Raw genomic sequence first — 17,622 nt, 5'->3', positions numbered from 1 at the left:
ATTGCTATCCAATCAAACAACATGTCGGTGGTTTGGTACATCGACAAACAGGGAGGAACCAGATCCCACCCATTATGTCGGAAAGCTTTAAGAGTGTGGCAATGGGTGATAGCATTCAACTGCTTTCTGACAGCAATGCACATTCTGGGGAATTCCAGCGTGATTGCAGACAAACTGAGCAGATGTATCCTCCTGCCTTACGAGTGGTCTCTCAATCCTAATGTAGCAAAGAAGATATTTTGTCTATGGAGTCACCCTTGATGTGACCTATTTGCATCGCCCATAAACCACAAGTGCAGCAGTTACTTTGCCCCCCCCCCCACAGGGGGAGACCCTGAGAGATGCTCTTCTACATGACTGGCCCCCAGGACTGATTTATGCCTTTCCTCCTTTCCCCTTGATCCCTCAGTTTTTGAAGAAAACCCAATGGTTGAGAAGCAAAGTGATCCTCATTGCACCTTACTGGCCCCGCCAAGCCTGGTTCTCCCTTCTCTGATCTCACCTAGTTCACCGTCCATGGACTCTGGACCCAACCCCAGACCTGTTGTCTCATCTGCAGGGATTGGTCCATCCCAAAATACACAGTCTCAAGCTGGCAGCTTGGTACCTCCACTTCCAGTAATTTCCAGGCAGAATAATCTATCTTCCCCAGTACAGAAAATACTTCTGGCTTCCCATAAATCATCCACCAGAAGACTTTATCTTAGTAAATGGAACAGATTTATGCTTTCGTCTCTTGCAGAAAGAATTTATCCTTTTTCAGCCTCGATTAATAAGGTATTAGAATATTTATCAACTACATTCCAATCAGGAGCCTCAGCTTCTACTATTAGAGTTCATTTAGTTACTATTTCAAATTTTCATAATGGCTTTGATGACCTTTCCTTAATGTCTCATCACCTTTGCAAAACTTTCCTGAAAGTCATTATGCGTTGGAAACCACCCTTTAAGGAACCCAATGAACGTTGGAATTTAACATTAGTTTTGCAAAGTTTAATCCATCAGCCCTTTGAGCCAGCAGCCACCATGATATCGAATTCTTATCTTGGAAGACCCTTTTCCTGGTTGCCATCATGTCAGCCAGGAGAATATCAGAATTACAGGCTTTGTGTGTGAAATGTCCATATATAATTTTTCAAAGAGAGAGACTATCACTTAGGACTAACTCCACTTTTCTTTCCAAGGTTGTATCAAACTCAAATATTAATCAATCTGTAGACCAACCAGTTTTCTTCCCAAACTTCTCAAACAAGGGAGAATATTGTTTACACTTGTTGGATATACACAGACAATTACATTTTTACTTGAATAGAACAAGATCAGTTAGAAAATCCAACCAATTGTTTTTGTTTACACTTGTTAGATGTACACAGACAATTATGTTTTTACTTGAATAGAACGAAATCAGTTAGAAAATCTGACCAATTGTTTTTTTTTCCTTTTCAGGCTCTCGACTGGGCAAACCAATTTCCAAAGTTACCTTATCAAAATGGTTGAGAGATTGCATCACCTTTGTTTACGATCAAAATAAACCAAACCTATCAACTAAGGTCAAGGCTCATTCTACCAGATCAGTTTCCACTTCAGTAGCCTTTCATTCTAGAGCCTCTATAGATGACATTTGTGCAGCAACTTGGGCAATCCCACATACCTTTACCACTCATTACAATTTGGATAGGGTCTCCAGGGGAAGAGCATCCTTTCGCTCTATTGTGCTTAGGAATATCCTTCCATAAGGCCTCCCAGGACATAAAGTAGCTAGGGACTCTGTCCCAACAGTAAAGAATGAATGAAGACTGACAACATCAGATAAAGAAGTTATGTTCTTACCATAACTCTCCATGTGTGTTGTCAGTCTTCATTCATTCTTGACATCCCACCCTCCAACCCCCTCCAAAGACGCCTGGAGGTTCGGCTCTAGTCTTGGTTTTGTAGTAGGGCAGTTGCTCAGACAAAGCTTCTACATTTTACTTCTACGGGCAAAACTCAATCTGAGGAGAAGGGAAGACAGGCACTATCGGTAGCCTTAGCTCGAGAGTTTCTGGCTAGGGTGAGCTTGTTACTACAGCTGAGTTGGTTCTGAGGTGTGCATGCGTGCGTCGATGTTTTTGTGCCTACAATGTAAATGTTGGCATTTAGGTCATTCGATAAATATAAATAGACCCATATAAAAACACACACACACATACATATATATATATATATATATATACATAAATATATACATATACATACATATATTATATGCACACAGGCACGCACACACACACACACGCACGTATATATATATATATATATATATATATATATATATATATATATATCTACACATATATGGGTATACACAAATATATACACACACACATATATATATATATATATATATATATATATACATGTGTGTGTGTTTGTGTATGTGAAAAATATATATATATATGTATACACACACACACACACATATATCATACACATGTGTTCAAGTAAATTGGTACTACAACAACATAGCAAACATGATGAAACAAAATGTACCCTGCATTCCTGCCTATACATTGTCTCTAATATATTTTGCCTCTCCAGTGATTCATGCTGAGAATTTAGTGGTATGCTCTTAATATAAATTCCCTTATTATTTGTAAAGTGGAGAACATGGAACAGGATTCTATATATTGTGTGGTACAACATTTGGAAAACCTATGCAAGCTTCACAGTACACACATTTAAATACTATGAAACTGCTAAATGTGTCAGGTTTACAAATGCATATTAGCTAATGTTTGTCAGCTATAGGTTCAAAATCGAGTAAACAGATTTACACATTTTAGTGCAGGATGTGACAGACATTTCTAAGTTTAAAAACAATGATAAACCCAAGCTAGCTTAGGGAGAAGCAGGTCTGCCTTAATTCACTTAAAATATTACCTAGAGGTACCAGCAAGCCATCAAAAATCCACAGTTTTACTTCATATCCTGACTGTTCAATGACCACATGAGGCAAAATTAAAAAAATACAAAAGAAAAAGACTATGGTCTTGTCACTTAAATTCCTTTTGAGTTTTAAAATTAAATTTGAGACACTATACACAACATCAGACAGGAAAGCTCATGGCCAATTAAAATACTTGGCTTGCTAAAGGCATTAACTCAAAAGGCTGCTATGAAGTTCCACCTATGTCATTGGAATTCTTCTCAGGAATGATATTGTGGTTCTGTACTGATGTGACTCCTTTGTGCAACATTCTGCTGCTCTGTCTCTTATATATAAAGTATGCTCTACCGTCTCTAGTTACCTCACACTCATTCAGTATTTTATTATTCCAATGTATTTGACTATTTTTGTTTCAAAATTAATTACAGCTTTTTTATTGTTTTACTTCCCTATCAGACTTGTCTGATGGCTATACTGCTTTTACCCAAATGGTCCATTCTTTCCATCATGGGAGAGACAGAGAGAGAGAGAGAGAGAGTTCTCAGGCTAGAGAAGAGTCCTATTATCTATTTCTGCCTGCCCAGGATGCCTAATCCACCCACTAGTTATCCTTATGTTGAGGGTGAGGTGGTATGGAATATAATAGCTTTCAGGTTTGAATGAAAAGCTTACCCTCTTCCTTGAAGTTCTTCCTTTCCTGCAACAACTTCTTTGAGCTTCACTAATTGCTGCCTGCTGTGGGAAGTGAGCCTCCGCACACTGACTTCGCCATACAATGTGTATACAAAGGGGCAGTGTGTGCTTAGCAGGCCCACGGCCCACTAATGTAACACCCAGTACTGCCTTTAGGTGTCACCCAAATGGCAAGGCACAGCCACCTATCTCCTCTCAAGATGGGTGAGTTGATTGTGATCACTTGCACATATCCTCCCTGTCCTGGCTGGGTCTTCTGGGTTGTAGTCAGGGCACATCCCTTTATTCCACTAAGCCAGAAAAACTGTATCAGCTGTATTTGGACTATGTCTTTTGCACAGACTCGATTTGTAACTGAAAATGAAAATTGTCCTCTCCAGTGCACATACCAGTCATAAAAAAGCCTCTGCTATAAAGTAGCTGTGTTTTCAAAGAAACCAGTATCAAAGATAGGATTTTCACTACAAACCACCTGGATCGAAGTAAAGCTTACCTGTTTCAATATTCCAAAATAATACACATGTGTAATCTAACACTTAGATGTAATTAAAGTACAAGAACACACCCATAAAATCTGCAAAATAAATATTAAGAGAAGTAAGTGAAAACATCTTCTAGACTATCAAGCTGTGAGTATGCAGAACAACAGAGATCCAGAAATGTATGACTGCATGCAGAGGCCAACATGTATGGTGTACAGTAACACATAATTCATGCACTAACCTGGTTCTTTTCACTGACAGAGCAGAATGCACTGAGGAGGATTCTAATAATGGACAAATGGTTATAGCGAGTAGCAATGTGCAAACAGGTATCTCCAGCCTACAAAACAGAAAACATAAACCAGAAGGTTATTACCAAAACCAGTTAAAATAAATAATTAAATCAGGCTCAAACATGTTGCAAATAAAAGGCACGAGTGTCTTCTGTGCAGACAGTCAGAAAACATTTCAGAGTACAAACGAGCAGAAACTCACATTAGCAGCATTATATCTTGTGAAAACTTTTTAATTAATCTCTCTGTCTGTCCGTTGACCACTTGGTCAACTGCCACTAATATTCTGCCCATTCATTCCCAATTGTGTCAAGAACCAGTCATGAGTGGTCATCACACATGAATCTTTCGAGAGATTTTTGCTACATTCCCTAGTCTTCCCTGCCTCCAACAGTAAGTGCTTTAGGAGAGGTGTGGGGATGTCACTAGCTTTTGTGGATAACACTGCTCTTCATGTGCACAAACAGTTCCTCTTAGGTCTCCAGTCTGCACCAGTGATGTATTAATGCAACATGCTCCCTAGAAACATATCCCCACCCAGCCCAGAAAGGTGAGCATTTAATATCACTTCATGTCTCTCTCTCACCCCAGCTGACTACACCTCCTCCAATGCCCCTATCAAACCCTGGCTATCTGAGTCATAGTTAGGGATCCATTTCTCTCTGTGCCACACAGCTGTCCCATTCCCATTTGGGATGATGTTTTACAGAAGCATAGGGTGTAGTATTTTACAGGCTGAAAAATATCAGCAACCAAGTGCATTTGTTAATCTCTTGCCAGACAGAAATTAAAAGTTCTTAATTTAAAAGCAGTCTCTTTCACCATTTCATATACCTTTACTAATTATTACGCTCTTACATAACTATGCATGTCATTTGCACTGTTAATCATAAAACAAATGTAAAGCAACCAACAAAAATGAATGCTACAGTTAAGTTGTGGTAGTCAGTGGCAACTATCACCTACACTGTTGTTCCCTTTCATCCTCTCACTAGGTAAAGACTTTACTGCAGTTTTACTAACACATTCCAGGAAATGCTACTATGACAAAGTAAGAGTTTCTCATCTTAGTTCTGAAATGGTTCCCTTAATCATCCAGATACAGTCATTCTGACAGGTCATGTTTTCCTCCAACATTCCACTGCTTCTCCCCTTAAGAACTTTGTAAGTCTACATAAGGTATTCCCTCTCCCATCTTTCTTCAACAATACACAACTTAAATGCCTTCAGTCAGAAAGATCTACTTCTTTTCCCATCTTCATCACTCTCTTCTACTATCCTTCTAGGACTCTATTATTATTTATTTGTCTTTCTTGACTGGGAAAGTTGTTGTGAGTAGGTCAATTGGTTTGGGAGTTCAAGCCAGTTTAATTGTTTTAATGCAAGGCTGTGGTGTGTTTTATAAGGTTCTTTGGTTACAAGTTTAGCTGTTTTGTAGAAGTAGTAGGAAGCTAGTTTAGTTTTATATGTAGTGTTGATATTTGTAAGAACAGGGGAAGCATACAACAGAGGAGGAAAGAGGTATGCTGCTGCTAAGGTAATCCTTGCTTGATCTGTCAGGTACTGTTTGACCCAATAGAGGAAGCCGAGTTTTTGCTGAGTTTTCTTGATGGAATGAAGTATATGGTGATCTAATTTGAGGTTGTCATCTATTAAGACTGAGTAGTTTAGTTTGGTTTATGGTTTCGATTTTTGTGTTATTACTTGAGGTAATATGAAATGTGTATTTCTGGTTAAGGTGTTCTTTTGCAGTGAATAGTTCAAGTTTTTTTTAGTTATTTTTGGCATTAAGCAGCAAGTTAGAATTTTTAAGCCATATTTCAATGTCAGTCAAAGATTTTTGAGTGATTTCCTGTAATTTTTTTATGGATGGGGAGAGCAGAGAAGGGTTGAATCGTCTGCATATTGCATGAGACTGGCAAGTGTTGTAGTGGTATGAAGTTTATTTATGAAAATATTAAATAGAAGGGGATGAGTACTGACCTTTGGGGAACACCAGCAGAGACTGGTTGAAATGCTGAAAGGTATAATTGTTATTTAGTTTCCTGATGATGATTACCTAAATAACTGTAAAACCAGGAGAGGGAGGGGTAAGTGAGACCTAATGTTGCAAGTTCAGAGAGGAGATTTTGGTGAGACACTGTGTCAAATGCTTTGGAAAGGTCAAGGAAAAGTGAAAAAACAAGGTTGCCCTCATTTCTGTATTGGCTTATTATGTTCGTGAAGTTGAGAAGGGCAGTAGTAGTACAGTGGCTGGGTCTGAAATTGTGCTGGGTGTTGAAGAGGAGGGTGTGTTTGGTTATATGTTTCACAAGCTGAGAGTGAATATATTCCTCGAGGACTTTAGACTGAGGTAATAGAACAGCAATAGGTATATAGCTTGTTAACTCTGTTAAAGTACCTCCTTTGTGAAGGGGTATAACAATAGTCTTTCCTAATTTACTAGAGTGCCACATAGACATCTTTCTTCATGCTGTAAAATGGGTAGCACAGTTCCTTCTGCATGGCTGCTTGGCTACTGTAACTAATATAGTGTCCGATGCCATGCATGGTACACAGCACCCTAGCTATGAACTCTGGCAGCAGTGTTATTCAAGCTGAGCACCAGCAGCATGCCTGATACTTATTAACATATTCCTTCTACAGAAATGATGGTCTGCTGTTTCTTAATCATATATTTTCTCTGCTTCTTCCTAGCCCCACTCCTACGGACTAAGTACCATGATATAAATATCATCCATAATGCTGAAATACCAGCTGAACCAATCTTAAGGATGCATGTCTATAATGAAATACACTAATCAGCATGAGACAGAGGCACTAGAATCTCACATGATTTAAAGCTTGTTAAAAAGCTCTCTTTAGGTAAGTTCATATATTAATGGCTTCACAATAGAAACATCACGCAAGTCAAAATCCTGAGTCAATATCCTCACAAATTCCCAAAGGCATATCACTCCTTTTAAAAATTAAAATCTTGTGAAACAGTAAATTTTTTAAACATTTTTATTAACATCACATATTACTTAGTGATGTGAGTTCACATTCAGTTATAAACAAACAAACTGTTAAAAATTATTTTTATGACTTATATAAGTATGATTTCTGTCGTTACAATTACTATTCAATTTAAAATTATATAGCTTGCTTACATCTTGCCGTCCCTGAAATATCACTCCTCCTGAATACTATTCTGTATGTTTTGTTCCCATAAATTCCACTTATTTCCATGTAGTTTGCTCCTTCACTTTGTAAAGCTTCCAAATCCAATTCTTTTACTTCCTTTACAAAATTCATTATGTTACAGTTGGATTTGTTTTACATTTCCATTTTCTAGCAACTGCTTTTTTAGCAGCCTACAGAATTAAACCTAGTAAAGCCTTGCTGTATCTAAGCAATTCAGTTTCTATATCCCAGCTCAAAACAATAATTTCCTTTAGTTAAAATGATTTGTTCCCTCAACATTTCTGACAAAGTACCCTGTAGGGAATGTCTAAAATCTATCAACTCATTGCATTCCCAAAAACATGTGCCCAGGCACCCCTCATTTTCTCATCACACCTCCAGTAACCGCTGTTTACCTGTGAAAAAATTCTCTGAAGCCTATTAGAGGTATAAAAACAGATATGTAAACACTCCTATGCAAAAATCTTAAACTGTCTATATGTTGTTTACTATTTGGGAGCCATACAAATATCCCCCATTGTTTCATTTTACGGTGCTTTTTCTCATCTTTTCTAACTTCTGTTTGACTTTTATATTTATTCTGTATTACTTTATATGTCCTACTTATTATCCCCACCTTTTTTACTGCAGCTTCTGTTCTAAACTCAACTATGAACCCAACCACAGCTACTCTTTCATTTAAGACTCTGTTGTCCCTTTCTCAATGCCTGTACTCTGTTATTAATTCCTGGTAGGGAAGGCAGTCTCTGACCTACAGTCCAAACTTCTGTTTGGCATCTTCCCATTCTATTACCCTTCCCTCTCTAGTTATTTGCTCCCAATACCTTAGTTCCTTTGCCAATTTTCTCCTGTAAATTCCAGCCCCATCTTACCTATTGTCTGCATCCCTAATTGCACTCATCCCCTAGTGGCGGAAACTCCTTTCTCCATACTCGTGTTGCCTTGGTTCTTAGAGTACTTTCTGCTACTTTATGAATATAATATTCTATATGATTATTGCTATTCTCCTTACAGGTCTGCATCTAAAATTCCAGTCTCGGCTTGTTTCTTGAGCTTCCCCCATTTCATCATCATCTTTTTCCACTCTGAATTATAGTTTTCTGCTTGTGCTATGTATAGGAGCCTTAACTTTGTTGCCCTGAAATACCCCTTCAAATCGGGTAATCCCAATCTGCATTCTTTTATTGGAGGAATAAGCTTATTCCACTTGACTCTTGCCATTTTCCCCTCCCAGATATATTCCTTCAGCTCTTTATTTATTGCTATCCACAACTTCTCCTCTGGTTGATAAAAATATGCCTGACCTGTGTATAAGACTAAAGGGACTAAAAACATTTTAACTGCTTGTACCTTACTATTGACATCCATATAACAGAGCTTCCTTTTTCTCAGTTTTTGTATTATCTTTTGTTTAGTCTCTTCCCACATATCCTTAGCTGCTACTCTGGAATAATTTTTAAACCATACTCCTAAATACTTCATTTTATCATGTCCCCATAAGTATGGATATTGCTGAACCAATTTGTGTGTAGGTACATAATATACCACTATTGCTTTTGTTTTAGTTTCATTAACCGTGTATCCCAAAAAGATCTGAAACTGTCTCAATATGTCCCACAACACTGTAATGTCCCTTTCTTGTTTTGTCAGGTATAAAATAATATCATCTGTAAAGAGAGACAACTTTTCTTGACTACCATGCCAATTATATCCTTGAATTTCTGAGTCCCTTATTTTATTTGCCAGTGGTTCTAAATATAAAGCAAATAACAAAGGGGAGAGAAGACATCCCTGCCTGGTTCCTCTCCTCAAGCAGAAATTATCACAGTGGACGCCACCCACTTTAATTTTCGCCACCGATCCCTCATATATCCTTTTAATCAACCTTATAATTTTATCAGTGAATGCAAATGCTTCCATTGCTCTGCTCAAAAGGTCCCAGGTTACTCTATCAAATGCTTTCTCTGCATCAAGTCCCACCAACAACAGTAGTATTTTCTTTCATTCTGCTTCCTCTGGATCATCAGTGTTCTGTTAATGTTGTCAAATGTTTGCCTCCCCTCCACAAAATCACACTGATACATATCTATCAATTTTGGCATCACTTTTGCCATTCTTTTTGCCACTATAGATAAACACTTTATAATCATGGTTTAGTATTGAAATGTGCCTGTATGAAGATAGATCTGATGGATCTTTACCCTCTTTAGGTATTACAGCTACCACCGCTTAATTTCGGGATGTTGGTACTTCTCCTCTTCTTAAAATACTGTTAAACAAAACCTTCCAGATCTTTATCAGTTTTTTTCCATTCTAGCTTCCAAACTTCTACAGGAATGCCATCTACGTCTGGGGACTTTCCTGTATATTGGTTATACATCACCATTTTTATCTCATTCCCTCCTATCCTAACTATTAGTAATTGAGCCTACTCTACCTCTAACATTGGCATATTTAATTCTGCCATAAACATTTCCATTTGTGCCTTTTTTTGATTTCCATATTTCTCTGCTTTATACAGACTTTCATAGAATTTCCAAAATATTTCTAATACTTCTACAGAATCCTTTGTTATCTTTCTTGTTACAGGCTCCCTAAGCTTGGTGAAAGCCCTTTCTACTTTCTGTTGCTTAAGTCATTGTGTTAAAAGTTTTTGTGCTCTAGAGTTACTATCAAAAACAGTTGCTTAACAGCAGTCTTTCTAAACTCATACATATTATTGATGTAATCCCTTATTTTCTGTTTAGCATTCTGCAGTTGCTCCTCTTCTTGTTCTGTGAGATTCCCTCTACTTTGCAATACTTTAACATTTGTCAGTCCTAAATAATTCTTCTTACTTCTTAACCACATCTTCATTTCTTTTACTTCCACACTATTTTAAGCTTCACTTTAATTTTATCCCAGTCCCTATCTATATTTTCAGAAAAAAATCTATCTTCTGTAATACCGCCTGAATAATTTCCAATACCCATTCCTTAAATCCCTCTCATTTCAACAGACACGTGGAAAAGTGCCAATGTCTCATTTTTATTTCATTACCCTGTGTTTTTATTTTAGTTAATATTGGTGCATGATTTGAAATGGTTACTGGGTGCATATCAAGACCTTCAAATAAATGCATGTGCTCCTGTGAAATATAAATTCTGTCTAGCCTAGCCCAGCTTTTGTATTATGGGGAATAACATATAAATTCACTCTGACTCCTAGTATTTAATTCACATCTTCCATGCCACATATTTTCACAAATTCCTTCAAAAATCCACCCTCTTTTATTATATTTTCCCTTCTGGGACCCCAACATATCTTCACTGTTGCAAATCAAATTCAAGTCCCCACCTATAAGTAATATTCCTTGCTGAAAGCTGATTATTTTTCCCAGAAGTTTCTTAAACTCCATTATAGCAGTTTTCGGTGGAATATAAATACATGCCAGTGTAATCTTCCTTTTTTTGCTAGCAGACTCTTAATACTACAAATCTACAATTATTGTCTTTTTTTATCCTCTTCTATCATTATTGAAGCTCATTTTACAATTAATACAAGTACTCATCTCCTCCTTTGCCCCAGGTATTCTGCTGAATAACGATTCTGAAACCTTTCTTTATCAAATTCACATGTTCACTTCTTTCCAAGTGCGTCTCCTGTAGCATAGCTATTTGCACTCTACATTTTTAATATAGTTCACTAGTCTTTCTTTTTATGTATCTATCTGTGAGGCCATTAATGTTTAAACACATTACAGAAAGTATCACATTCTTGAAAAATGATTATTCCCACCTTTTATGTATAACAGCTTTTTTGTTAACTGTCTAGTTCCAACTTTTGTGTTACATACATGTACTATTTGGCAGGTTAGTCTTTTATACAGCTGTTTCTTGTCATTTCCATTTGAGCCCATGTCACACCTTAGAGAACTTTTCGTATTATATGCATATACTGTTTGGCAAGTTGATCTTTTATACAGTTGTTTCTTGTCATGTCCATTTGAGCCTATGTCACATCTTATGAAACTTTTGGTATTATTGAAAGCCCTCAAAAAACACACCCCCAATATCCCCAAAACCTATTAACTTAATAATAGCACAGAAAACTATGTACGTCTTGAAATATTGAAGTTGTATCCTCCTAATAGGAACAAATCTTCCAAGCTGACAGCCACACTCACAGACTTAACCTAAAAGAAAGGATATCCATGCTAAGACATGTGGTGCAGCCTGTGCTGTCTGTTTTTGTTTTATCTTTATAGCTCCCCCAGCTGAGGAAACACATGAATGCTTTCAGAGAACATTATCTCCCAGCCATTATTCTTTACAAGACTGTCTCCTGAAGACATGAGAACAATATACAAATCCACTACAAAACATATATTTATTTGCTAGAAAAAAGCTTTACAATATTCAATATTCTTTTTCATTTATTTGCTTTCCCTTAAAACATGTTACTAAATTAAGCTATGGACTTTAATCCAGTCATTCCCTTATGCAAGAATGAGAAAAACAGACTTTTTGTCCTTCTTTTTTGTCACATTGCAATGCCTACATTTCTTAAAACTGAACAAGGAGATAAAGAGAAGAAGGGAGAAAGAAAAAAATCAGGTGCACCTGTTTACCTTAGTACCTCACCATACTTAAAAATAACTGAGACAATTTTACTTTACAGCATGCAAAGAAAACCATGTACCATAAAAATAGAGCCATTCAGAAAAAAATGTTTTACTTAAAGTTAACTCGCTTCCTCCTCTGTTTTACTTAAAGTTAACTCGCTTCCTCCTCTTCCCCTCTCCTAAGTATTTTTCCAGACATTAATGATATGAAGTAGGGCATATACTTTAGAGTCCCCTACAAGTTGACCAAAGTCCAAAAGAGTCTATTGCTTTATAATCCACACATTTGTCAATTTTGAAATTACTGGTTTTATTCCTGTACATCTCCATCTCCTAAATCCCGTCTCTGCTTCCTTTCCAATGTACTCTCAATTTTTATAGTCAGTTATCATGCCCCCTTCCTTCTCTACAGCATTTTAGACTGAAATACTGGGAATGGTTTCACTGGCACAATCTCAGTGTGGTCTTTATTAGCAGAAGAACAAGAAGCAGGATCTCCTTCTGTTTCACAGCTTACTTTTTGTTGCACAATCTTTTGTACTTCCTCCTTAGCATGTACTTCATCCAAAAATAATTTTGTCCCTCTGGGGAAGAATATTTTAAATATAGCTGGGTACAGCAGTTTGAATCTCATGCCTGCTTCTCAACATTCCACTAATAGTGATATACATTTACTCCTCTTCTGCCAGATGTACAACGAATAATCATTCTCCCCAAATACTCTGCTGTCTCCCACTTTTAGTACTTTGCCTTTCTGCCACAGTTTTGTCAGAATCAACTCCTTCTGCTGGTAAGATTGCATCCTTACTACTAAAGGTATAGGTTGTTTTCTCATATCCAGGTTCGGAGCATACACACAATGTGCCCTTTCAATTAACAACTCCTGCTGTGGAATGCCATTCCGGTTGCTTATTTGTGCTTTCATAAAATTAATACAGTCTGTTCCTTCCAGCTTCTCTGGTACAGCATAGGTTTTCCCTATGTGCTCTGTCCTCTAATTTTATTAATTTTTGAAGCATCTCTTCTTGAGCAGTCTCATATTCAGCCAGACTTTTCTTTATTTGACCTCTGATTTTTGCAGTTTTGTCACCTCATCTGAATATCTGTTTAAAGCATCTTCCATTTTTTTCTAGCCTTTTGTTGTTTGAGTTGATATACTCCATTGTTTCATTTACTTTAATCAGGTATGTGTGCTGTTGCCTTATGTTTTCCTCTAGGTTACTGGAGGTCATGTCTGGAGCCTGCATTGCTTTTTATAGAACAGCTGTGGTAGAGTTCCCAGTCAATGTTTTTTCTTCACATTTTGTAGCTGATTTTCCATCAGGTCTTCTGTATTTTTTTTCCTAGCATCCAGACAGTGCACTCACTAGCCAGTTACTGGAATTTAGCCAGAAAAACAAGTCCACTGGCCCTCACTGCTAATTTTTTGCTTTCACACTAGGAGAGCTAGAATTAAGCTGTTAATCAATGTAGAGCCATCTTGGAAGTCCATCCCAGAGATTCACTGAAAAAGGATATGTTGGGACATTTACAAGCTTCCCCTATCCATGAGAGACAGGGGTGCTAAACCAGGGGTGAATTTGCAGTTACCCATGCATTCGACATTTGACTAGAGTAAGAGAAGGAAGTTGCTTTATTTGGAGTGGAAGATGGTTGCACAGATGTGGTATTCTCTGTGATACAAAGCTATCCCTCCAACACATTGTATTTGTTTTGCAAAGGAGTTTGAGATCCCTTGAGACAGTGTTTATGATACCAGTGGACTTGCAAATTTGTAATAGGTCTGACAGAATATGGTCTGTTAAAGCTCTATACAGAAGGCAGAAGTCTCTTATCAGTAGGCTGTATGATACTGAGAACAGGGACAAGGCATTGAGATGGTTTGCAGAGTTTTTACAATTTAGGTCTGGAATTTTTAGTGAAAAATTGGAGTAGTAGTTCTAGTTGTGACAAGTGTTTGGGCAGGTACATACTGAAAAGGCATTATACTCAATGATCATGCTAATAAGTACCAGAAATAGTGGAACAATTACATCCTTAGATCTGGATACAGTACCTTTATCTGTGCAATGAAAAAGGACTTCCTTATAACATTAGATACATAGTGATTAAAGGACAATTCATTGTTGACATAGGTTCCCAGATCCCTAACTACGGGATCAATTTTTAGGGGTGTGTTATCTATGGGATAGTTACAACGGAATTCATGCTTGCTGAAGTATACGCTTCCTGACATTTAATTTTAGTTCAAGGTGTTGACACCAGCTGCTTGCATGGGACAAGCCCTCACTGGGGATATTGGTACCTTCTGGGGAGTTTATGGTGACAATAAGTTTGCCCTCATCTGCAAATTTGGTCAGCCCTAAACCCTTAACATTAGCTTTAACTTCTGAGTAGCAAATGTTATAGACAAGGCGGCAAGGATTTAACCTAGTGGCAGGACTTTTGGAGTACATTGTTTAATGCATGAAAAAGAAAAACATCTTTGTAATGGCTTGTTTTCTCTTTTATGACTGCATGTATACCCACATCAATGTGTAACGTGAAGTTAATAAAAATGTTTTAAAAAACAGTAGACTGTATTGCACACACACACAGAATGCAAATAAACAGTTAACACTTGCTAATTTCAGCTGAGGAGCTATGAAGGCTTTGTAATTTTGCACTTACATTGTTTTTGATTTCTGCCCTGGAGCCAGCCAACAGGAGGATCCGTGTACTCTGGGCATGACCATTCTGGCAAGCAAGGTGAAGAGGAGTGTTACCTGCCTTGGAGCATAAAAAGAAAAGCAGTAATAAACATTATCATGAAAAAGGCACTAACAAAACAGTTTTCTTCTTTAAGAAGCAGTTCATCTTAAATTGAGTTATAGGACTACAGTTTGTTTAACTAATAGTCAGTGATCAGAAATAATTATAAATATGATGTTAAGTTGTCAATCCCGCCTTCATTCTTGCTGGATGGGTTCGGAGCCGAACCTCGGCTCCGACTCGGCCTAATACTAAAGCTCGAGAGCTATTTTTACCGGCTCGAGGCTAACCTATGTCCCATAATGCTAGGCGTCATATACCCAGATCTCGTTTGCCGCTTCAGCTACGAGGTTGCGTTTTTCACCAGCTCCAGGTCATATATTTTTATTAATAGCTTTATAGATAGTTTTTCTGTCAGATTTTTTTCCTATTTTACCTTTTTAGTGTTAGTGAAGTTAGCGACTAGTTCCCCCCCCCCTTTAGTTGCTAACCCCCCCCTTTTTTTCTCCACCCTTAAAGTGGTTGGGCCTCTGACCCTCCCCCTTAGTAGTACAGTTTTCCCTTAGTTGTTCTGTGTGTGTGTGGAATTCTGTCCCTCTGTTTAGTGGTAGTTTCCCTTTTTCTGTTTATTGTAATTTTATATTATATATTAGTGTATTTTTACATTAGTATGTCTAAGGATACTAAGGTATCGGGTTTCAAGAAGTGTGACTCGTGCTGTCAGAAGATGTCTCTGACAGATGGTTACACTTCTTGTGTGTATTGTTTGGGCCCTTTGCACCTGCAGGACTCTTGTTCCATCTGCCATGCTTTTAGCCCTAGAGTCCTGCAGGAGCGCAGAAATAAACTCATTCTTAGAGGCTTGTTAAAGCCTGAAGGTTCTCCGGCTAAGACCATGACTGGAAAACCTCCAAAGCCCGCCAAATCATCGGCTCCATGTTCGGAGCTGGCTCCGAGCGGTTCTCTTGCTGCCTCGTCGGTTCCAGCCGGAACCGAGGAACCTAGACCTCAGTCGGCTCTGACTTTAGTGTCGGAGCCGTCCCCGAGCAGAAAGCGCTCCAGGTCTCCATCTCTCGAGTCGGTTAGATCAGCTCTGAAGTCTCCTCTGTTGTCGGAGCAGAGCCATAGATCTCATTCCTCTAGGTCTTCCAGGCTTTTGGACCATGACCTCAAGAGGGTAGTCAGCCGGCTTTTGAAGTCGCAGGCACTGGCCCAGTTGCTACATAGCCCGTCTCAACAGACAGGGGCTACCCTTACACCCGATCAAGTTCCTCCTCCGACTACTCTGCTCAGTTCGGAGCCGGAGGTCATCGAGGTGAGTACTGTGTGGGCGTTGGAACCGATCCCTCTTTTGTCGGTTCCTTCGTCGGCTCCGATCCCATCCTTGGCTCCGTCCTTGAAGGGATCTGGGCGCCGAGACTCCCAGGTCGGCTCCGAGGGGGTGAGTGGCACTGGACCCTTGACCGACCCCACTCTCCCTATCGGAGCCTCGGCGCAGGTGAGTTCAGCCCCAACATTGGCCTCGGAGTCGTCCCTCTCGGTGCCGGGGGGAGCTCTCATCTCCTCAGAGTTGGGTCCTTCTTCCCTGCCTGACAGGGGCGCCTTTGAGGTCATGAGGAGCATGCTGGCTCCAATACCGGCGCCACGGTTGGCCTCCTCGCCCCTCCCTCTACGGTGCCTGCTTCGGCCCCTGCCTACCCTCCTGACCCCAAGCGAGGAGAACCGACACTCCAGGCTGCCCCATTGGGCCTTTCTTCCTCTTCCGAGGCCTACCCTGATCCTTTGAGGGAGCCCCCTCGGAAGAAGACATGTAAGAGGAAACATGTTGACTCTCCTGATTCAGTGACATCTGACACCAACCTGGATGATTCGGAGGGGTCCCCAAGGTCCCCCACTGAGGATGTCTCCTTTCCTGACATCTTAGAGATCCTCAAACAGAGGGGGAACTGGTCTGCCCTTAACCCATCCGAGGACGAGTCGGTGTACCTGGATGCATTCTGTTCTCGCCCTTCCACCTCCTGGGTGTCCCCGCCTTTTGACCCACTTATGGATGTGGTAGCTCGGAAGGCGTGGACGGCTCCGGATACTATGGAACCAACCCCCTGGGGGCCCACTAAATTTATTACTACCCTGACAGACAAACAGTTTCTCTCTAAGGGTGTCCCCGTGGATGCCATGGTGGTGGCGGCAGCCACTAAGAACGAGTTGGCTAACCCTTCAGTACCTGTCCATCCTCCTAATAAGGAATCTAGAACTATGGATAGGTACGGCAAGCGGATGTTTTCTTCAGCGACCTTTGCCATGTGGTCGCTGAACTATTTATGCCACTTCACCCGACTTCAGAGAGACCTTCTCAAGGAACTGGGTGAAACATTGCAGGACCCAGCAGCTGTGGGGTCTCAGGAAAATATCAACTCCCAGCTGGGGACCCTGAACTCTATCTTTAACTCTTCCATGTGGCTCATCCCTTATGCAGCCGATGGAGCGAGTAGAGCCGCAGGTACAGGTGTTGCTTTAAGGAGACACGCCTGGATGCAGCTCTGCAATTTTGCTGACCCCTTCAAGGTGTCCTTCACTAACACCCCCTTTGATGGTTCTGCTCTTTTTGGACCTCAAGTGAAGGATACCTTAACCAGGTGCGAACAAGAAGGCAACACTCTCTCTGCCGTGGGAGTCCGTTTTTCCGCC

General features: G+C 39.5%; 1 protein-coding gene across 7 annotated transcripts in view; it reads right to left on the bottom strand.

Annotated features, from left to right (window-relative positions):
- Positions 1-17,622, bottom strand: part of ANKRD6 (ankyrin repeat domain 6) — a 1,808,044-nt gene that overhangs the window by 464,843 nt on the left and 1,325,579 nt on the right. For all 7 annotated transcript variants that reach the window (XM_044067116.1, XM_044067125.1, XM_044067156.1 and 4 more), the window contains 2 exons: positions 14,854-14,952; positions 4,343-4,441 (listed from right to left, as the gene is read on the bottom strand). In XM_044067116.1, the coding sequence (XP_043923051.1) occupies positions 4,343-4,441; positions 14,854-14,952 (198 nt within the window). The remainder of the gene's footprint in view (positions 1-4,342; positions 4,442-14,853; positions 14,953-17,622) is intronic.

The sequence above is a fragment of the Protopterus annectens genome, chromosome 1.part0 (assembly GCF_019279795.1).
Source record: "Protopterus annectens isolate FY-2018-M chromosome 1.part0, PAN1.0, whole genome shotgun sequence".
NCBI lineage: Eukaryota > Metazoa > Chordata > Ceratodontiformes > Protopteridae > Protopterus > Protopterus annectens.
This window is presented reverse-complemented; position numbering and strand designations above follow the sequence as displayed.